Raw genomic sequence first — 22,884 nt, 5'->3', positions numbered from 1 at the left:
TGTTAACTTCTAATCCTTTTTACTTTTGTACCATTATATCTCAATCTGTAGGTCTTTTTTAATATTTTGCAGGGAATCTTTTGTTCCTAAGGAGCCAAATAAAGGTGGGAACCAACATTTGGTATCGCTGTACTTTTGATTTATTTGATTTTTTTTTTAAACTACTAAAAAGTAAAGAGCCTTTATCGTAATGGAAGCCAATTTATTAGACAGCCTTAGTACATATTAGGTACACACGGAAGTATTGTTTGTGCTTCAACACTCGCAAACATACAATCCCAATAAGTTAAACAGTTTTAGGACAGACTAATGTATCATTATTTTTTCTTTGATAAATAATTTTGATATAAATCAATTGATTTGACAGAGTAAACCCTATACAACAGCAAAGTATAATAGAAAAAAATAAACACAAAGTCAAGCGTTTGCATCACAGAAAACGCATTATAGTGCAATATACAACTTGTTTGGCCAGGAAAGGGGAGGGAAGGAGGAAAGAAAAGTGAAAAGGGTGGGTTTAGGTTTTCTTTTTTGCAAAGCCATTCACCATTGGAGGGTTTTACATTGCACCAGAGGAGGAAACAGACAAAGAAAATATAGATATTAGTTCTTTTTCCCAGTTGACGACTAACAGCTACAGCTAAACATCACAAACACGGCGGCTTCATATTGGCATTTTTAAAGGAAAGGTATCACTACTTCACAGTCAGAAATATCACCAGTCAACAGTGAGACGCTAAAACAGCAACATATGGCATATACACAACACTACTCAGTGCATGGCCCAATTAAACAGTACTAACCAATGATAAGACTTATTCTGACAGGATACAATACTGAAATACAACTGGCCCTTTTTAATATTATTCATTAAATATCAGCAAGCAACGGCCTTTTCGACATTAAAACGTGAAGTTTCTCCAGAGAAAGGAAAAGGTTGTGGCAAGTAAATACTTTACAGTCTCGGCAGCCGGAGGAGGGATGATTCTGCCTTTTTACAGAGTTCTATTTCCAACGTCTGCTAAACCAAGTGTTTTTAAACTATACTTCACTGGAAACTTATGTTTTGAGTATAAAAACACTGGAACAAGCAAACAAATATCTCAACATCGCCTCAGATTAGATTTACATTGCCATAGTTTTGGCAAGGTACACCTAATAAACTGGCAGCTGAGTTTACAGACTGTTGAGTAATGAATGGTACTTCAGGAGTGGTTTGAAGAAGTTTCAAAGCATGATTTTAGACTTTTCAATACTCAAAACAAAGGTTTTTAGTGGAGTATTCAGGCTCAACATCGTAGGAAAAAGCTAAACGCTAACTGCGGCTCCCAGAACATCCACACTGGATACAAACACATTAACAGTCCACACAAGTCCAAGCATGCTACTTAATACGAACATCTCAAATGGGCAGGGGGGGACTCCTCTCTGATGAATATATATATATATATATATATTTAAATTGCCTGTTGACTGATGAGATATGAGATATTTTACATCAACCTCTCCAACTGCACATCCCTCCTCCACCCGTTTCCCATAAAACTCACACCAAGGAGGAAACCCAAAGGAACAAACAAGAGAAAATGTCTACCTTTTACACATTCTAGCAGGTTTCATAGCATACAATATTACATTTTGGTACTTTCAGTTTTAAATGGCCTTCTGTTCTGATATTTAAACCTTTTTAAATAAGTTTATTTAGTTGCATCCATTGTAAAACATGAGAATACTTGCAACAGTTTTATTCTTTGATACAACATATATTTTTTTTTATCATCTAAGATGTCTTTTTTTTTTTTCTTCTCAAGCAAGATGCATACACAATGAATGTAATTGTGATTTTTGGGGGGAAGGATACAGAGGTAAGATGGGTAGACGGGTGAGGTAAAGAGGAGAGATGAGATATGTGGATTTTAACTCGTCACCTCCTCTTCTGGTTTGTTCATGGCCTTGAGCTGCTCCAACAGGCTGGTGGGGGTGAAGATGTTGGTCGATCCTGGGGACACGCACGCACACACACACACACACACACACACACAACACACAGCGTTAGATCTGCACGTTTGGACAGAAACAGATGAAAAATGTGTTTTCAGCTCTTGTTATGAATGCCTACTGTAGATGAGGCAGTCTCACATAATGTTAAAAGTAATAGAAACACTGAACAACTCAAAGTTATAAAATCATAATCAATTAGGCAGCAGGTTAAAATGGATCATGTATCAAAGAGTCTGAGAAGAGTAAAACTCTACCAAAAAAATAACTAATCTCAGTGTTTTATCCACCTTTACTTCACAACATTTATCTTTCAGCTGCAGTTACTAGTTACATTTAACAGAACAGGTCCTCCAATAGCTTCTTACTGTTGTCTGGTGAAAATGTCTCAAAACATTGATATATATAGATAGAGTTTTGTACATTAATTAAGAGAAATGTGTGAGCCTGAAAAACACGTGCTCTTTTAACTGATCTGAAAGCAGGAAAATTCCCCTGTATGACTTATGCAAGATCCACTGGACAGGGTGGAAAACATTAGATGGATATCTCCAATTATCCATCTACCCATGTCTTATTTTAGATTTGAAATATTTTGATCTTGTCTGTGTAAAGTAGCACGTAAACTTCTTCCACCTCTGACTAATACTCCTCCACTCTACAAACGTACAGCCTGAGACGAACTCATGGAGTGTTAAAAGTGTTAAATCACATGCAGCTGAACAATATGGAAGCACACAGACCAGTGATGGCACCACACAACTGTCATGAACCTGTGAGCTAAAAGCAGGAGATAGGCTAGTAGAAAACACCAAAACTACACAGCACAGCCAATCAGGTGTTAGAAAAATGTGCACATGACCACGTGGGCCTTTAATTAAAGAACATGCAGACGGCTGAAAAATACTGCTAGAAAAAGCAATAAAAGACAAAAGCAGATCTTCTCTACATGTCATGAAATCCAAACCCAGAGAGTTAGGTGTATCGTCGGCCATAAATATGAATGAAAATGTGAAACTCAGTCACCCTCATAACACGGGGATGAACTGCTGAGACAGCTGAAGACACATTTCAAACATTGTAAAACTCGGAAGGTGCTGGACTGGAGTAAAGCAAACTTTGTTTGTCGCTTCATTACCCGCTTTACAGATGGATTAGTGCCACCTAAAGTCTTTATCAAAACAAGGCAAACAGACATTTGATTTACTCCTCACACCTGTTCAACATTATCAGCAGTAGTCGACCTACATTGGTTTGTTTCTGTTGCAAAGCTGCATGTTTCTCCCCGTTTGGTTTGATTGGCTGCTTTAGCAATTCACCTACAGTAAACTCAACTTGGTCCTGTGAGGGGTCAGAACAGGAAGTGGAGGTAGTTGAAGGTAAAAACAGAAGAGAAAGAGGCAAGCCCATCTCGAGTTGGGTTGTTATGTTGATGTGGGGGGTGGGGTGGGGGGTTCACAGAGGTCAACATCGGACTGGCCTCGCCTGCTTCTCTGCTGTTCCCCAAACACACAGCTTCGTGGGCCTTTTTGCCCCAGAAACACAACAACAACGCCACTAAATCATTATTGTATATGGCTAGGTTTAGGCCAAAACAGCATAACAAAAACAAAGAGTTGTTTTAGGAAGTGATGGTCATTTTGCTCAGGAAGTGGCAAATGTGGCAGTATGCAGGGGGCAGCCATACTGCGTATGGTGAGGGCTGCTTACTGAGAAAACCATAAAACCAAAAGTGTTTGTAAACGATATCGCTTTAGCAGATTAGTTAGGGATGAGATGGATGCCCAGACTACATTATTCTACCTTTACTGTGTGAAAGTCCAGCTTTAAATGGGAATGTGTGTATAACAGTAGCCCTGCTAATCAATGGTGGTCATGGATATTTATGTAAATATTACTTTTTATTACCTCCGCCAAGGAGGCTGTGTTCTGAATGTGCCAATATGTTTGTTTGTTCGCAGGATTTCTCAAAAACTATGATAAAGTTCAATGAACTTTGTTGGAAAGCTCAGCCATGGTCCGAGGAAGAACTGATGACTTTTTGGTGCAGACAGTGCCACCATGTGGCCATTTACATGCTACTGAACCTTTTGGCTTGAAACTTCTCAATAGAGGCATAATAGAGAAACCTTTCAACATTTCATCCAATCTAAACCAAATCTGGTACACATGAACATATTTTTCATTTTTTTCATAGTCTATACCATTTTACTTTAAAAAGTTGCCAAATTCTTGGAGGTGTGGCTTATTTAAAATAAACTGCCAGAACTCTCACATGCGTATATGAGCAATCCTGCTAAATCTGCACAACTGCAAAGGTCCTCATTTAAATGGCCATAACTCAGTGGTAATGAACAATACTAAAAACCTCTAAACATTAAATTTGTTATTTTAAGCTGCTGGTGACTGATGTTAAGGATACGTTTTGGAAGAAATGAGTCTCCTACACTGTGGGGGGGGGTGGCAGCTGTAATATTATTAGGTTGCTAAAGCATATCAGGTGGAACATTGCTACATTCCCAGACTCTGTGTCAGCAGAGAGGCGTCATACAGGCCGTGACACAAAGGGCAACGTTTTGGGCAACTAAACTGAGTTCTTCTGAAATGATTATTGTTACCTCGCTGTTCACCGTCTACGTTACCCCCAAAATTGCCCTGTGTGTCAGCACCCTGACAGTGTGATAAAGATGATCTGTTGCTAATAGTTAGCACCCTCTGCGGACGAGCCATGAGCCATGTGAGCATGTGATGGTGGGCTGAGCGAACGTGACATGGACGGAGTCAGAGGACGGGGGAGTCAAAAGAAAGAAAAAAAACACAAGAAAAAAAAAAAGGAGAGAATCCTTCTTTGAAATCCAACATCAACTCAAGGACCTGTCCTGAAAGAAACCAGTAACAAATCAAGGTGATTGTCTTTGCGAGGGGTTAACTAGAAAAATAATGCCACAGTAAGAACTGATAAAGATGAATCTCGGGGGTAGATTAAATCTGGAGTGAGTGTTCAGCAGGCTCAAAGGGCCTTTGGGTGGCTGTCGAGGGACGATTTAATCCACCCAGCTGAGATGATGGGAGGAGGCAGCAGGGATGGGGTCACGGCCCCCTCAGACATGGCCGCTCTTCAGCACAGGCGCTACTCGGGCTGAATTCAAATGTCCACCCTCCGGACTCGAGGGGCGTTGGGGACTTATGTGATGTGACGTGCTCACCATCACGCCACACGTGTAAAGCCACTGATAAGACAGGCTTTGCACTTCTAGATATTTCTACAATGTTAAATGGTGACATATTGTTCGCATCATACTATATTTTATACATTTATAGGTTTTATATTATTATTCTTATGTGTCACATTCCTATTGCAATGAATGAATAATTCAATCAGCAAAGTCGGGACCCCAAGCAGACTCTGCAGAAGTCTGCAGAAAGTCCACATGAGCCCCTCTGGGGACTTGATGAATTGTGTATTTGGACTGGCGTCTGCACTTGGGATGACGTTCAGACATTTGGATTCAGCCTTCCTGTAGGGACAGCACACAGGTTACACCTGATTGAATAGCAGGACTCCCACTCTGATTGGCTAACTCTCAGCATACGCAGACTGGAGCCTGACGGAGCGGCCCATGCAGTGAGGAGAGGCCGAGGGGTGCCCATCCCTGAGGGACACGGGGGGGGAGGAGGGTGGAGTTACATAAAACAGTACTGAGTGTTCAAAGAAGAAGGAGGAACAGGGAGGAAGCCCTTGTGCTGTGAAGGTTCAGAAAGGGCTTCTTTGCGCGGCTGCCTTTACTTTTTTCAGTGTGATTTCTCTCTCCCTCCCTCCCAATCTGTCTCTGCCTCACTCGGCTGAGGGGTCTGCGTCCTCAAAGGACACCCTAGTGGACTCTCGGAAGTCAGGGTGCTGCAGGTCCGATAAGAATTTGGTGGGGGTGAGCATGTGGGTGGCACCTGTGGAGGAACAGAGGCGGCTTCACCACTCATCTCTCAGCACATGCCACGCCCCTCCCCCACTCTCTCCAAAAACAAAAGGGTTAAAACAAGCAACCAGTCGTACAGTACACACACACACACACACACACACACAGACACAGACACAGACACACTCGTCCACTGACACACACACACACACACACACACACACACACACACACACACACACACACACTCGCCATGTTGCACAAACACATAAAACTTGGACGCACAGACACAGAAGAAGACATGGCGTGGCTGCAATTCAAAGACAACAGTTGTTTTTAAAGACAACAGCGGAAGCAGAGCACAACAAGAAACTAACAAGACACTTTCCCATTTATAACACAGACTGGCGAAGCTGTAAGGCATCACATGAACAGTACAGAGGGGCGTAACATAAAGGGCTACTTTAACAGAACACATTGCACACAATAGGCAGGTCGTAACTACTATCTGCAGCTAGAGCTTCCGCATACTTTACACGAGATTGCATTTCAACTGTTTCGGTGGGATTGTTGAGAGACTGATGCAGTTCATGTGTAGTGTGAGATTGGGACTCATGACCCGGGTGCATGAAAGCCAAAAAGGAAATGATGCTGTCCAACATGAGCTGTGTTGTGGGTGGGCTCCGTTTGCAAAACCTGAAGTTAAATTCCTGATTTGTCATTTTGTGTTCAAAAAGGGAAAGTTTGTATGTTTATAGTAGGTGCCAAAATAAATGTAGAACTGAAATATCAAATCACATTTAATATTGTATTGACTCTTAAAACTATCATCTATTTTTATTAAGTCTGGCTTGCCAGTGGTGTGAGATATCATTGTTTTTGTCAGTGATTGTTAACTTTTTTCCAAAACAAACTAAATTTTCTTATAATTATCTCTTTTATCTTTCTTTCTATGTACTGGATTTGCACTTTGTCTTCAGGGTTAGTCTGCCCATTCACCTCAATTCCTGCGGGTCCCTCCATGCTTCTCCTCCCCTGCATCTTTATTTATTTAGCTGTGTTTTAGCTGTGTTTTAGCTGTGGTCAGAAGTGAGCTCTGTCGAACCTGTAACTGCACCCAACAGTGATGTCATGGTGTCCTGAAGTACACCTGTGCATCACTGCAGCAAGGTGGGACGTTAAACCACTGGAGGTCAGCAAAAGCAAGATGTTCAGGGCTGTGAAGTTACTGGTGGGTGTATCTGTGAGCAGCCACGTCCAGAGCCTACACATGTGAACCTTGCTCTTGCTCTCGGCCTGCGCTCAGTGGCGCCTCCTGTCGCACTACTCACCAATGACGGCCTCCCACTTCCCATTGGCCTGTGTGACCTCATAGGCGCAGCGCATCTCGCTGAAGGACACGCCGCCGATAATGAAGACCATGACGCGGGGCCCGGTGCGGTACTCTCCAGGTGTCTTATTCTTGTGCCAGTGGCCGTACCGAGCACTGAAGGGAAAACAGGGTCACAGTCACTTTATTTGTTATTACAGTTTTATAGCTCGTTTTTTTTTTGGGATCCTTTTTTTTTTCTTCTACCCATTCTCTCACAAAGGTATTTTGTGAATGGAGCTTAATTGACCACCAATACTATGGAAGGATGATGAGGCAAAGTATGAAGACTAATTTAATCACAACACGCTGTACTGACATGAATGTACGGTCTATAGAAAGTCTGTCTTTTTTTGTTAGCGATAATTCTGAGGGTTGTTCACTATGAGCGACCCCTTTCATATTGCATTAATATAAAAATATTGATTACAGCCGCTTTAAGTTGGGAACTGAAACTAAATAAGCTCAGTTGACGCCAAATGTTCACGTTGCACATTCCTTTGACTAACCTACGTGTATCCTAATATGATCCTCTGTGCTGGGTGTGACTGTCTGTGGGGGAGGGGCAGCAAATGAGGCGGATCAGTTTGTAACGAGAGAGGATTCGATGCTAAAATCAATACGCGCCAGCAGCTTCCACACAGACGGGAGCGGAAGGATTAGTGGGGCTCAATGTGGCTTCATCACACACCCTCATAGACAAACACACACACACACACACACACTCACATGCAAGGAAGGAGACATTTCAGCAGTGACTGTCTTTGTATTGTCTTTTAAAAACTTTTTTAAATCCGTGTTAAAAAAAAAAATTTAAAATATTTTTCACCTTCTTCATAAATTCAGTCATTTCAAAAGATGCAGAGTCATCAGCTTCAAAACGTGGAAACTTCTGTGGTAAATGTCTGAACAGTTGAAATTATTAGATGCTTCTGTCCAGTGTTACCTCATAACAGAGTTGGTGAGTGTCTGAGCTCTTATCCTGCCTCCTGTCTTTGCACTGGGATCTGTACACGGCTCACTGAGCTGCCAGTCATCAGCATCATCTCCCTGCTCTCAATTTGTCTCACGTATTGATCCGTTAGGCTCATCTCCCTTCCCAAATTACTATTGATCTAATACCACCATTTCTGACTTCGTAGTTTAAAAAGGGCTACTACGGTGTGTGTGTGTGTGTGTGTGTGTGTGTGTGTGTGTGTGTGTGTGTACCTGACTGCAGTGGTGCTGAAGGAGGCAGAGGAGCGGGTGGAGATGTAGGGGTAGTGCTTGGTGTCCAGCTTATCATCAATAGCATCCTGCCGGGGGACAAAAACAAAAAACAGATCTTTGTCAGCACAAACACACACACACACACACACACACACACTTCAATAGGGGCTTCACAGTTGAGTCACATCTCTTAGCAACCATGTGTGGCTCCATCACGGAGGTCCATAGGAGAATAGGCTTTGCACAAATAAGGGGCTAAATATAGTAGATAACAACCAGGCTGGAAAAACAGATGTTTCTAAGGTTGTTGTGGGTGTACGTCAACTGAGGTAGTGACTCATTCTGCTAAGACAAATAAGTTTGTTGTTTTTGGACCTCCAATTTATGTTTGCTTGAGTTAAAAAAAAAACAAAAACACATCTACAGTGAGGATGTTTTTGAAACTGAAAAGCAAAGAACCTCCAATATGGCTGCTTGACAGCAGATTAAATGAAGCCCTCTTTGTCTTAAAAAAAAAACACAAATAAAAACATGTATGTGATAATCAAATAGTGATTTAAGCCCTTCAAACACACCTCCATGATGTCCTTGACCAGTGGTGTCCAGCGGGACAGCTGATAGGTCTGCTCGCTCACACGCTCCTTCCTGTCCAGCTTCTTTCCTCGGCGGAGGGTGGACTAATAGCAGACAGAAGAGACAAGGAGGTGAACAAGGACAGAAGAAATCACCACCAGAATCACCTGCATGTCTCTCATATTCTAGCAAGATGTCGTTCACACTGTTTCGTACACACAGTAAAAGAGGAGAGGACACGGTACATCCATTGCAAATAAAGAGATGAATGTGGAGGAGTAAAGACTCCGAGGGCACATCAGACCCAACAAGATGATGGAAAGCAGACGAAGAAGAAAAGAGGATCTTACATCTGTGACGATGGGGACGCCCAGGTGAGCCATGTTGGTGATGATCTCACTGTCCTCAGGGGGGATCTGAGCGTGCTGGATCAGCTTGTTCAGGTTCTCCTCCGTGATCCCTGAACACACACACACACACACACACACACACACACACACGTCATATCTTATAACTGTAGAAAACGTATGTTTACATTTAATATGTTCAGCTTGTTCTGGGATGAAGGGGAATTCATGTTTTGTAACTTGAGTGCAAAAATAAAATCATTTTATTAAAACTCAAAATGTACACTATATACTTCCTGTTTATTACTAAATTTTAACAGCATATTATAGCTGTGTAGAAGTGTCAGGTTATGTCTCATCTGAGTCTTTTTTTCTGTGAAACAGAATGTTTTTACAGACTTGGGCTGAGAAGCTTACTTACAGAAGGTCTAATGGGTGACTGAAAAATCTAGAAATGATTATAATTTTCAAGTTTCAGATTACAACTGTGTAGTGAAATACCAGCTTAATGTCCCTGTACTCTGAGCATTTCTGTACATTTCAACAGGTCTATGCATTTAACCAAATACTAACACTCACAAGTCTGAGTTAAACAAGTACAGAGCGTGTAAAACAAAAAATAAACAGCAGGGACAGATAGCAGCAGAGTTTTACAAACTTTAGATGTGATTTCTTCATGCATTATTCTTTTAGTCTCCTTACCGTTCTTGAGGAAAATGTAGAGCAGGATGATGCGGATCTTGTCATATGTGCTGACGTTGGCGTCCAGCAGGATGGGCACGATAGCTCTCATGGGGTCTTTGATCTTCTCTCCCTCAGCGTCTGTGCCCATAGCCAGATCCTGCAACGGAGAACTCCGCTATCATATGATGTTTGTCATTTAAAACCGTCATTCCACATTTCCAGGGATTGTAAAAGCATTTTATTTTAATTTACCGAGGACTTCAGAAATCATTGTGTCATTTATCTGAGTGCAAGAAACGTACACTGCACAAAAGAATGGTAGCCGTGCCTGCTGTAACAATAACAAAACAAAGACAAAATCATTCCATCGTCCCCACAATTGGAGGAAAATTCCAGCAAAAGAGAAAGTCAAGAGAAGAGAAGTTACTAGAGGAGGTGGTGTTTTAAAGAAACTGGCCCAGAGAGAAATGTTTTGGATATACATACACACTATGACACCAAACAGACTTCATGATGACTTCAGTTTAAAATGCTTTTTGAGTTAGGACTATGAATGTGACCACTTAACAAAGTAGGATCAACCTTAAGATCATCCTACAATTCATGTCCCTTTATTGCCATCTAGTGTATGGTCTTAATAGTAAATCAATGATGGCTAGAACATTTTTTGAGAAGCATCACATTGTATGTAATGGAGTTTAAATTAGATTCAACTACATACTCGTGATTGGTCCTTGTAACTAGAACCATGGGATAAGAAAAGTGATTGGCTCCCAAGTAATTGGATCCAACTCCCAGCTGTGAATTAACCCTTGTGTTGAACCTGTACACTTCAAACGCTCAGATGAAGGCTCTGTGCTGAAACTAAGCGTTTTTCTACTGTGATGTGAGCCAAACAAATAAGTGAAATGTGAGTACTTTGTCGTCCTTGACCTGGAAATTTTGGAATATTGGATTTTGGGTCTAGCACTCACTGAGAATCCCATTGTTGAAGTGTAACCTCCTGTTCCAATACTGCATGAAGAATATCTCCTTTGGAACAACTCTCCTCTTTAATTGTTTTCTTTCCTCTCCTCTCCTCTTCTCTCCTCGTGTCCTTTCCTATCCTCTCTCTCTGCTCTCCTTGCTTGTTTCCTCTCTTATCCCCCACTTTCCTCTTGCCTGCCCTCTCACCTGTTCCACACGGCACAGCTTGTCTACTGTTCCCTGGTAATGCTTCATACAGTCCTCAGCCAGCTGCAGATGAGTGGAGTACTGAGAAACACAAAGCATGCTGGGTCAGCATACACAGGAAAACACACACACACACACTCATATAAACACACACACACATACACACACACACCTTGCTGAGCTCCTTCTGGTACTGAGGCATCTTCTTCAGCATCTGGGACAGGTCCCTCATTGTAGTCTGTTAAAACAAAAACAACAGATGAAAGTGTGTATTATAAAGAATGATATTATAAAATCAAAATGATTGATAACAGACCATATTTATGTTGGACATTGGTCTAATGGCAAAACAACCAGTTGGCCATTCAACACTTGAAGAGTTTAGAGTCGAAAAGTAAATGTCCCCAATTGGAAATAGAAACATACAGGAAAGCAGTTCTTGACCAACTACATTTGATCAAATGTAATAATATTGAATTATGAGTTTAAGGTAACCTTGTTTGTCCTTTTCTACAGATGTCAAATGTAAACAAAACATGAAAACCAAGAAACAGAAACCTCAGGATTCATTTATTCATTCCACAACATAAACAAAATAAATAAATGAAAATTCGGGTCACATTTTCAGAATATATTAAAAGGAATAGTTCAACATGTTGGGAAATAATTAGCTTTCTTGCAGAGAGTTAGATGTGAACACTGATATCACTCGCACTCTACTCTCATTCTATATGTACATTAAATTTTGTAAATATATATATATATATATATATCTCCAAGTAGCTGCTTAGCTTAGCTTAGCATAAAGACTGGAAGCAGGTGGAAACAGCTAGCCTGGCTCTGTCCAAAGGTAACATAATCTGCCTACCAGCACCCCTAAAGCTCACTATATTTACATTGTCTAATTTGTTTAATCCGCGCAAAAATCAAAGTGTAAAGTTGGGATTTTACCAGGCTAGCTGTTTCCAGTCTTTATGCTAAGCTAAGATAACCACCTGCTGGTTTCAGCCCCATATTTAACGGACAGACATGAGAGTGCTATCGATCTCCTTATCTAACTCGAACACACAGCCTGTACTGCCTAATGTGAGATTATGACCCTTTATTGCTCTTTACCTAAATGACCACAATCATTTACTTCACAGTTTAATTTTTTGGGAACTTTTAGAAGTATAAAAGAAGTTACCCACCATGTTAAGTAACGCTATAGCACACACTGTAAATTCAGACTAAACATGTTGTTTAGTCAACATTTAATGTAGCAGCTTCCTCTTTACCTTCTCCCCAGTGTTCATCCTCTTGCTGGCAGAAAAGTCCTTCAGCTGGCGTGTCACTTCCCTAATGACAAAACACAAAGAGCAAAGGAGAAGCAGCAACACATGAGAGAACGGTTGTTAACTCGCTTCAGTATCCAAAGACTGAGTGAAGACATCTATAAAGTATGAAGACAAGTACTCACTGGGACACCTCGGCTATGTGTTTGTGTCTCAGGCTCACCCACAGGTCATCGTCTTCATGCAGCAGCACCTCCTTCTCACGAGAGTCTCCGATGCCACTGGTCTCATACCTGAAGAAAAAAAGACAAACGTCCCGACTGAAAGACACTCATTTATGTTCAAATTTGTGATTGAAGCGGATATGGATATTTTTTATAAAACCTCTGCCTGCTGCAGCTTTAACCTACACTTTAATTAAAACTGAAACAGAGCCCTCACAAGTAATCATTCGTCTTTTTTGTCATTTGTGTTTCTCGTACTTGTAGACGTCGTTCTCGATGGGCAGCAGGTCGTAGCCCATGGCCTGGAAGGTGAGCTCATGCAGGACAGGAGAGACGGGGTCAAACGCCCTGTCCAGGATGATCAGCTGTGAGCGAGCCTTATCTGGACCCTACAGACAGAAAGACGAGCAGATACAGGACTGAAAGGAGCGAAAAGAAGGCATATGATCATTTTGAAGTACATTCTCAGTAATGTAGGATTGTAGAACAGGTGAAAACAAAACAAGCATGAAAACAAATAAAATTCTCCCGAGCTCACCTCTCCCATAGTGGGGTCATCAGCCTTGTAGGCGTCCAGTTTGTCCTGAACCAGCTGGGCCAGGGTGGCGTTGTCCTTGTACTCGCTGACACAATGACAGATGGGTGGATGGATGGTCAGATGGACAGACAAATGGAAGCATATGGAGGTAGACGTAGAAAGACAGGAAGTCAGATAAATGGGAAAAGGAGAAGGGAGAAAGACATACACAAAGACACACATTCAAGCAAGCAGGTGAGACAAAACGAAAAGCAAAAGGGTATTTTCTTTTATGTTTTTAAACATGTGACGTGTGATTTTTTTAATGTAATCATTCAAAATTTTCGTCGTGGTAGTTTGATGAATGCACACCAGCATCCCCACTGTAGCACCTGTGGTCAGAATTAACACCTTATCTGTCCAAATAAGCTGTTTCCTTGACTGCCGCTCACCCTCGGTATCTGACAGCAGGGTACTCCTTCAGGGTGGCGCAGAGCGTGGCCAGCTGCTCGGCCAGCCTCTCCATCACCGGGTTCTTCAGCTGAGTCTTGTGGGGGCTGTAGAAACTGTGGAAGGCATCTGCATTGTCCAGAGAGTACACCTGCACACACAAACATGTTCGCAACTTAAACTTTGCTTCTGCAAAACGGTTTCTTACCTTCCTACTTTTGATGATTTGACCCTTTTCCCGCCGTCATACACCTTTTTATTTGAGTGTAACGTGCACAGTCTTGATCTCAAAGACTTTTGAGCATCCGTATTTGTGCCGTGTTGCTGCTGACGGAAGCACTTTGTCTTTTAAAGCCATGAACAGATTCCACAATGTAAAGGTTATTGATGTAAAAGCTGATTTGATCATGACAACAGGTTTTCAGTATCATGGAGAACATGAACTGCTTGGTGTAAAACAGAGCGGGTCACTGTGGACAGACAGACAGCACGTTAGCTTCTGATTTATATATTCTCTCCTCTTCTGTTATACCATCTCCTCTCCTTTATTTGTTTTTTTTTATCCCCCTTGTCTCAACGCTCCTTTCCCCTCATTTCCTTCTTCACCTCATATCCTCTTTCTCTCCTTTTCTCTTTCCTCTCCTCCCTTCTTCTCTCCTTTAATTTCCATGTTTCCTCTCCTTCCTCTCATCTTCTCTCTAAACCTCTTCTCTCCTCTGTCCCCTTTCCTGTCCTCTAGTTTCCTTGTTTCATCTCCTCCCACCAATTATTTTTTTGCCCTCTCCTCTCCCTTCCTCTTTCTGTATCTTCTCTACTTTCCTCTCCTCTCGTTTCTCATTTGTTTGTCCTCTAGCCTCTCCTCTCATTTCCTTGTTTCCTCTTCTCTTCCTACAATCCTCTTTCCTCCCCTACCCTGTTTTGTCTCCTCTACTCTTCTGTCCTTGTTTCCACTCCTCTCCTGCATCGCACCACTCCCTCCTCCTCCCACCCCATCTGTCCACAGTCACATGCTGCTCTGCAGAAGGGCCCCTATGTTAGCCCAACTACCATTGGCTACCGCTTGCTGTGTGGATCCTGACTCATCCAATGGGAAGCGAGCATCAGCCTGTGGGCGGGGACATGAGGCAGCACTTCGCCTGGAGCAGAAAAACCACTGACTCTGAATTAATCATAGTAGACAGCAGGGGAGCAAAGCATTGTGGGCCGTGCAGCATCTTCAGATAGTGAGACAGAGAGAAGGATGGGCAGAATGAGAGATGTGGGAGATAGAAAGAGAGAGGAGGGGGGTGGAGGGAGGGAGGGGAAATTAGGAAAAATATGGTTGGAGGAAGGGAAAGAATAAATAAAATAAAAAAAATAAAAAAGCTTGATGAAAGCAGAGAGAGCCAGGCGACGTGCAAAAGCGGGGACGGAGGAATGGCGGGATAGAAAACAGACAGAGGGAGGGAGGAGGAAAAACATGATGGAGGCAGGAATTTGGAAATACAGCACGGGTGGAGAAGCAGGTGGGAGGGAGGGAAGGTGGTGTGACAAATGGGAGTCTTTCTGGAACAGTCTGGCAGTAAACCGAGTGACTGGTGAGTCAGCAGCATTATGCCAAGCGACCACCTGAGAGTGTATTTGTGTGTCTCTCTGCTCTCTCCGTCTCTTTTTATTCATCCCCGACTCTAACAACCAATACCCTCGCTGTTACTATTCCTGTCTGTGTCCTTTCAGCATCTCTCTCCTCCCACCTCTCTTAATCGATCTCTCGCTGCTCTTTACTCGAGCTTTCTATCTCTGGATATTTCTCTCTCTCTCTCTCTCTGGTTTTCACTCTCTAACAAACAATAAACGTGACCCTTCATTGCCTGCTAAGAGGAGAAAAGGAAAGGTGAATATTGGCAAGAGAGGGAAAATGATCCAGGGCCGCATCAACAAGGTTCTCGAACAGCTCCAGAGTAGCCATCCTTACCAAAGACTGTTACGCACAGCTGGATGTTTACCTGAGACTCGTAGGGCAAGAAGGCGATGTTGATCTCCGTCAGAGTCTTGATGGTTTTGGAAGCACGGCTCTTCACCAGCTCGTTGAACAGAGGGTCAGGGCAGGCTGGAAAGACGAAATGAAGAAAAACAGAATTATAATTAATATCTAGGCATTTTCTATGCATAGAGAGATTCTGATTCATTGGTTCCTTCAATATTTTTTGGTTTGCATCACATTTGTGGGTAAATACACTTAAACACCACTGAGTGTGTGTGTCATTGTTGTTGGTGACATATGTCATTGACTTATGACGTCTGTTAGGTTTGTTTCCCTGCACTTCCTTCATTCATTCTTAAAACATTCATCTAGTAATCTTTTTAGCAGACTAGATTCATATTCTCATAAACAACACTCACCCATCAGTTGACAGGATGTAGCGGCAGATTCTTATGTAGACCCCATCTTACATTACAAAGATATTTACAGTAAAAGGTAGCTGTAGCTTCATAGCAGCTCCATACTTTTAATCAAATGAAGCGGATGTGGAATGCAATGCCAGAATACTAACAACCAAAACAGCTTCAAAATATGTTTCTTAGCCAACATAAAATGAGAAATGGGACAATGTGAGGATCTTTGTGTGTTGTTCATTCATCAAATTAATCTGTTTTTTTAATTAATTAAATAAAGATACACTCCCTGTTTTTGTTACAGAACCTAATTACACCACCAGCTCACTACTGATGCTTTGAAAAACAACAAATCATTAATAGTGAGCTGGGAGGAAACTGGGGGGATCTGAGGACATTATTGGGTGCTCTAACAACAGTGAGCAGTCCGCTTTCAAATATATGAAAAAGGTCCAGCAGTTCATCTTTGAAAGAAATAGTTACAAGGAGCTTAGAAAACAATACAACAACACATTCAACAAAGAGCACAACTGATAATGAATAGTGAATTGAATTCAGCAACACAAATATGTTTCAGAACAAAAACTCACAGTCAGTGAAGAAAACATGGGCTGCCTTGTATTTAGCCGAGTGAGGGTCTTTGAAGTCTCCGATGAGGGTGTGGACAGACTGAGGAGAGAGAAACAGTTCACGTGTCAGTTAATCGAAGCTTTATTACTACGATGTTTTGATCAAAACGATGATGCCAAAGCCTTTACATGAACAGAGTGGACTGCTCAAGCTAAATTAACAGGTGACCACATGGATTTCAAACATCATTTAAAATCTTTGCTGAACACGTCACGCCAATAAAAGAACTGACTAAAGAGACCAAACAGAGAAAAACAAAATTAAATATTTGCTTGGGAAAACAACTAACAAATAATACCATTGAAGCAGCAAAACTCATGAAACTTTCAAAAGATGACACCTCTTTCTATTGTTAAGGCTTGAACTCATCTTATCATACATATACACTAACACGAGTGGTTTGCAATGATTTATTTTTCTTTCGCAATGGTATACTATGTAATAATGTGCAAACCATTTGTGTTTCTGTATCTGCATGACTTATTATATTTATGGTACATTGTTTACCTTCTAAAACCTGCTTTTGTAATACTGTACTTGTACTGTACTGTATACGAGAGAGAGAGGGAGAGAGAGAGAGAGAGAGAGAGAGAGAGAGAGACACCATGGAAAGAACAAAGTATGTATATGTGATTTGGCTCGACTGAGTCAACAGCTTCTCTGTTCTCTCTGCTATAAAACACAGACCTGCTGCCATAGACACACCTCTGAATAGACACTATGAGAGAGAGAGAGAGAGAGAGAGAGAGAGAGAGAGAGCGAGAGAGAGAGAGAGAGAGAGAGAGAGAGAGCGAGAGAGAGAGAGAGAGAGCGAGAGAGAGAGAGAGAGAGAGAGAGAGAGAGAGAGAGACAGAGACAGAGAGACAGAGAGAGCATGCATACCTTCTCTGTGGGTGTAATCAGGTAAATGGCCTCCAGGCTGGGAAGAGGCTCTCGTCGCTTGAGGATGTCCTCCACAACTAGAGAGGCAGAATCAGACGTGTGCACAGTTGCAGAGCTACATACACAAACAGACAAACAACAGGAACTGTGACAGCACAGAGAAATAGTAGCCGTGTCTCTTACTGGTGATGCCCTCTGTCATGATGTCTGTCATCTTGCAGCAGGACGACAACATCCTCATGCTCAGCTGGTCCACGATCAGTGCCTGGCAACAGGAAATAAAACAGTAACTATACAAACACAGTTTATTACTTGCATTACATGATGCTAACAATAAAACAGTCTCATTCAAATGAAGCTATACAACCATTTTTGTAAATTTTGTTTCACCTGATGTTCACTGCTGATTTTTTTGCCTTCTTTTAATGCCATTGGTGATTCAGGCCCATTCAGACATTGCTTGTCTAATGTGTAAGACTTGAGCTAAATACATTTTTTTCCCCACCTGCCTTACTGAAATATGTACTCTCATATGTTGTTTGTGTCTTTTACGCATTTCAGTTTGCTTGTTTATCTTTAATTTAATTCATTTTTGTTGAATTTTTCCTGTTTTCTTGGTAAAAGAAAATGTAATTCTAACTAAACTTTGTGATTGTTTGAAATATCCTGTGGTACTCGGCTGCACAGTTCTCAATCATCATTATCATCATTTTTCAGGACTGATCCCGGGGCCTCGAAAACATTTGACTAATAGCTTATTTGGCTGCACGTTGCCCCACTCATACTCACTTACAGAAATGAGCAGTACTTGAATTGGGCCAGTACTTACTGGCACTGAGTACCAACACATTCGATTTCTGTCTAACTGTATACAGTTATTACTCAGAATCAAATGTCCAATGAAAAAGGCACACTGAATGTAGTCAACACATCAGGCAAAATCAGCTCAGTTTCCTCCCCAAACCATCTTGGAAGAGGCAGAAATGGCAGCTGGCATGTCAGATACAGCATCTAGTTCAGTCAGAAAGCTGCTGGATAAGAGCTTAGATTTCAGCTCCTAAAATCCTCTGTTCATTCATAGTTTACACAGACACCGGCAGGTTTCAGGGGTCATTTTTTTCATAATTCATACACATGAATTACTATTAGTGTTTCTTATTACAAATCAGTAATTTGTAACCTTAAATGAATTACTCTTGGGCACGATGTGTGCCCCCAAATGCTGCAAGCGCATCCTAAGCAGGCTGCTGGTTTAGAGAAGTGGCTCTTTTATCTCAACTAGGGCTACGACTAAAACTTCTTTTCACTGTCAATTTCCAAAGTCAAAGTTAAGCAAAAGTCCAGTGTTGGCACTTTGCAGAAAACGTCATACATGTCTGTGTTGGCTGTTACTCAAATACTGAACAGGGAGGAAAGTTCTGTGTGTGATGAGTGTGTCTGGGTGAAGACACGTTAGTCATTGAGATTCGAGTCTCAGCGGTGCCCCCCCTCTCTACTGGACCCAGAGTTTGTTATTTCAGGGTGTTTTCTTGTGACTGTGAACTTCTTACCTTCCATTCTCCCTTCTTCTTCACCTTCTTGATTACATCATTCATAATCTCTGTAAAAGAAAAGAAAAACAAACATCAAACAGGAATCTGATGGATGATCTGATGAGCAAAGATGTTTTTATGCATTTTGTAAACAGGGAATACTGAAGTGGCGTACACACACATACACACACCGACAGGTGCTACTTCCCCGCAGTATGCTAATCGCCACCCTCAGAGCTGAAGGCCTCAGCTCCCTCACATTCACATAAATAAATGTGGACATAAATAAATGAATAGATCATTTCAGCGGAACCATTGTTTGGTTGTTCTGGCGTCTATGAACCCTGCAGGCTGGATGATCTTGTGTGTGTGTATGTGTGTAAGGTTTGGTTGTAGTAGCTCATCTGACTCCAATTCAACTCAACAACAAATGAAAACCACAGTGGAAACATCATGCTGCCCTACTGGTTAATAGTAAAAACGCAATTCCTGCACTGGAGGACAAGAACATGTGAAAGTCAAATATAGCCTCCAACAAGGCTACACACAGCTCTACACCAGCGGAATAAATCCTCTCGATGAGGAGTGAATAAAAATGCAGAGACTGTTGGGAAGCAATTCTGCTTTGTTTCTCAGTGATCTCGGAGGGAAAGTAATCCAATCCGCTGTGAGGTCACTGCACGATGGTCGTGTTTATGCCACGATACCGATATTGGCCTGATCACTGTGCCAACCGTCTGCCAGCCGTATTAGGATAAATCCATTTAGGGTGAATTACTGTTTAACATCATGCTGGATCGGCGTGAATATAAACCGCTAAACCCTTTGGCCCAGCTAAAACCTGAGGCCACACAGATACTGACGGATTACCACGGATTAAAAAGGACTCGTACAAAAAAGATTACAGAACAAACATCAAATAAAGATCAAGTCAACTTCTGTCTGCTTTCTGACTACAAAACAACCAATGGTGAATTCTTCCAGGTGATGAAGACACCAGCTGCTGATTGGCTCTTTTTACAGCAAGAGGGAGGAGCTGAAAGCCCCCAGTAGGATAGATACTGTACAGATGGAAGGATAGATAGATGTGATGAAAGAGTGGATAGATATATAGGATGGAAGGAAGGGTATATAGATAATATGGAATATGAAGTAGGATAGATATGCACCTGAGGTTATCAAACTGGGAGGGCGGGTTGAATGTGGAACACAGAGAGAAGTGAGGCTAAGATGCTGCCATCAGTTTTGCCCGTTGTTGATTTGGCACACTTATCAACACAGTCAGCAGTTGGAGCTGCAGCAGTTGTGACACACAGCTCATCATGCAGGCAATCACTTTAAAACCCTTAGTGACCCCCCGATTGCCGCAGTTATCTTGAAAATTATATTACTTCACGGAGTCATGACTCAGTCAAATCTGAACAGTTCAACAATACATGATTCAACGTGACTTATAATTATGAGGATATTATTATCTCCTTGTAACTCCAGAACTTGCCTGGGAATCATCACATTTCTAAGTTTTCTTCAGTATCCAAGTAATTTAGTGATAGTTGTGTGTTGAGTGTACATCAATGGGTACATTGAAAAAAGGAACTACTAATTGCTCATTCGGCATACTTTTAATGCTGCCAAAATATAGACAAATACAGGTTAAACAATGGGGCTGAAGTAGCAGCAACACCATGGCAGCATTATATTTGTATTTTTAATTATATTATATTGTGTAATTTCCCCCTGGGGATCAATAAAGTATTTCTGATTCTGATCTGATACTTCCTGTAACCCCTAACCCTCATCCCTGTTATTAACTTTCCAAGTTCCAAAACTTTCTAGATTGACCCTTAATTTATGTGTGTGGTTATACCTCAAATTTTATGTTGTCAAAAAACTACACAATGGGTCTTTAAAACCAGCCTCCGTACTACATGACTGAAATTTGACACAGTGAATCCAGACACTCTGACAGACTCCGGCCTGCACCTCCTGTGAGTCAGAGGAACTGTATCTGACCCCCTGTGGGACAGATGATCTCGGAATAGTACGTATATTATTCTCACTAAATGACAGAGAGATTCCCAGACTCAGCTTCAGTCTATTTCCAGCATCTTCTGTGTCCTGTGCTGTGAGCTGCTGTGTCAGCATAACCGCAGAGCTAATACTAACCATGTGACGCACGAGGGCTTATTTTATTAAGGACGGAAATTAAAGCTGGTTCCCTTTTATTCCTAAAAAGTCGAGTTGTTTTGAATCCAGCAGAGCTCCAGGATGAGACACTTCTACAAACAAAGCAGCAGTGGGGATATCCGTCACTCGTTTCCCCTTTTCCTCTGCTGCAGCTGATGTGTTTCCTCTCGTTCTGTGCTGCAGCATTTTTCTGATAAAGGTTTTCTGACAAAAGCAGCTAGTGTTTTTTTTTTAAGTGATTTTCTTGTCACACTTCTCTTCTTCAAGAAAGAGTCTCAATGTTGATTAAAGATTTTTAAAAAAAAGTAGCTCTTCAAAGGGCTACTTTCGCACTACATCCTGTATTGTGTCACTTGTAGGGACAAACCCACAGAGAATTACGACCCGACTCTGCAGTTCCCCTCAGCTCTAGAGAGCATTTCAGCACCTTTTAGCTCATTGATTTGGTTTTCTGGCCAACAAACTCCACTCTCATTAACCCCACGACTGTTTTCAGCTAATAAACTCAGATTATCCATGTTAGCAAACGGATTATCGTCATGGAATTATGGGTTAGACAATTGGGAGGTAACGAAACTATGATGATAAAATAGTAAAGTGAATGCTGCACACTCTCGTAACTGATGAATGAAGACCAAAACTACGTCAGAACTGTGGATTTTTCCTTTCTGACCTCCTGATAGAGGCACAACAATACAGGAACGCACCAGTCAGACAGAAGGGAAGGGACCTGAAAAAACACAGCGCAACAGCTGTGTCAACCAAACAGGCAGAGTGGCACACACACACACACACACACACACACACACACTCCTCAGAAGCCTCATAATCTCTCTCACATCCAGTTTAACAGGATACATATCCTCATGGCAGAGCAAGGAAGAAAACAAAGACAGACCAAAGGCACAAAATGTTGCTGTCAAACCATAAAACTTTCAAAAAGAAACTGAACAAATTAATTAAAAAATGCAAATGAAATTGAAAAACTGCCACTGCTTGCCGCAAATTAGCTTGCCGCAAATATAAAAAGCAGGATTTCCTTTTTGACAAAACCTGACAAACTGACCACTCTGTGATGTGGAAAAACTTGTACTTCTGGTCAATCTTCACTTTGATGAGTAGAAGAATAAACTTGATGAGTACAACTTGCATACATGGTCAATACCAAAAACTTTAACTCTTCATAAGACCAGATCTCTTGTGCTTATCACGAAGGTGAAGGTCTTAAGTTTACCTTTTACCACTGTGCATCCAAAGCCTCCCAGCATAAAGAATGCCAGGTCTGAAGGACTCCTTCATACCCACACATTTTCACCCAAATAACGACACTAGCAGCAATACGAAGCAGCGTGATGTGCTACATGATATTGCTGATTGGGTGGATGTACACACAGGTCTGACTCTACATATTATGCGGCAGTGAAGAGCTGACAGTTTCTCCCTTTGCCTCGTGGTTCTCCCCCCTTCAGGGACTTTCACCTATGAGTGCATGACCCATTTTTTCTCTGGATCTCAGCTTCACAGCAGCATCACTCCCGAGAGAAT

The 22,884-nt window shown here is 41.7% G+C and overlaps 1 protein-coding gene across 4 annotated transcripts; it reads right to left on the bottom strand.

Moving 5' to 3' along the window:
- Positions 1 to 1,916: 1,916 nt before the first annotated feature.
- On the bottom strand, positions 1,917 to 22,822 carry stxbp1a (syntaxin binding protein 1a). Of its 4 annotated transcripts, none has more exons than XM_070924128.1 (19): positions 22,813 to 22,822; positions 19,171 to 19,220; positions 17,804 to 17,885; positions 17,621 to 17,697; positions 16,699 to 16,777; positions 15,718 to 15,821; positions 13,735 to 13,883; positions 13,304 to 13,388; positions 13,024 to 13,154; positions 12,727 to 12,834; positions 12,545 to 12,605; positions 11,440 to 11,505; positions 11,268 to 11,348; positions 10,113 to 10,251; positions 9,414 to 9,523; positions 9,066 to 9,167; positions 8,491 to 8,576; positions 7,244 to 7,398; positions 1,917 to 1,999 (listed from the first exon to the last, which is right to left on the bottom strand). In XM_070924128.1, the coding sequence occupies exons 2-19, from the start codon at positions 19,213 to 19,215 to the stop codon at positions 1,917 to 1,919; spliced, it is 1,743 nt and encodes a 580-aa protein (XP_070780229.1). In that variant the 5' UTR covers positions 19,216 to 19,220; positions 22,813 to 22,822. The 4 variants fall into 4 exon arrangements, with proteins under 4 accessions (XP_070780229.1, XP_070780230.1, XP_070780228.1 ...); XM_070924129.1 differs by having other exon boundaries at positions 15,718 to 15,812; XM_070924127.1 differs by lacking the exon at positions 1,917 to 1,999 and adding an exon at positions 5,834 to 5,943.
- Between the last annotated feature and the right edge of the window lie 62 nt (positions 22,823 to 22,884).

This window comes from Enoplosus armatus, chromosome 18 (assembly GCF_043641665.1).
Source record: "Enoplosus armatus isolate fEnoArm2 chromosome 18, fEnoArm2.hap1, whole genome shotgun sequence".
Classification (NCBI taxonomy): Eukaryota; Metazoa; Chordata; class Actinopteri; order Centrarchiformes; family Enoplosidae; genus Enoplosus; species Enoplosus armatus.
This window is presented reverse-complemented; position numbering and strand designations above follow the sequence as displayed.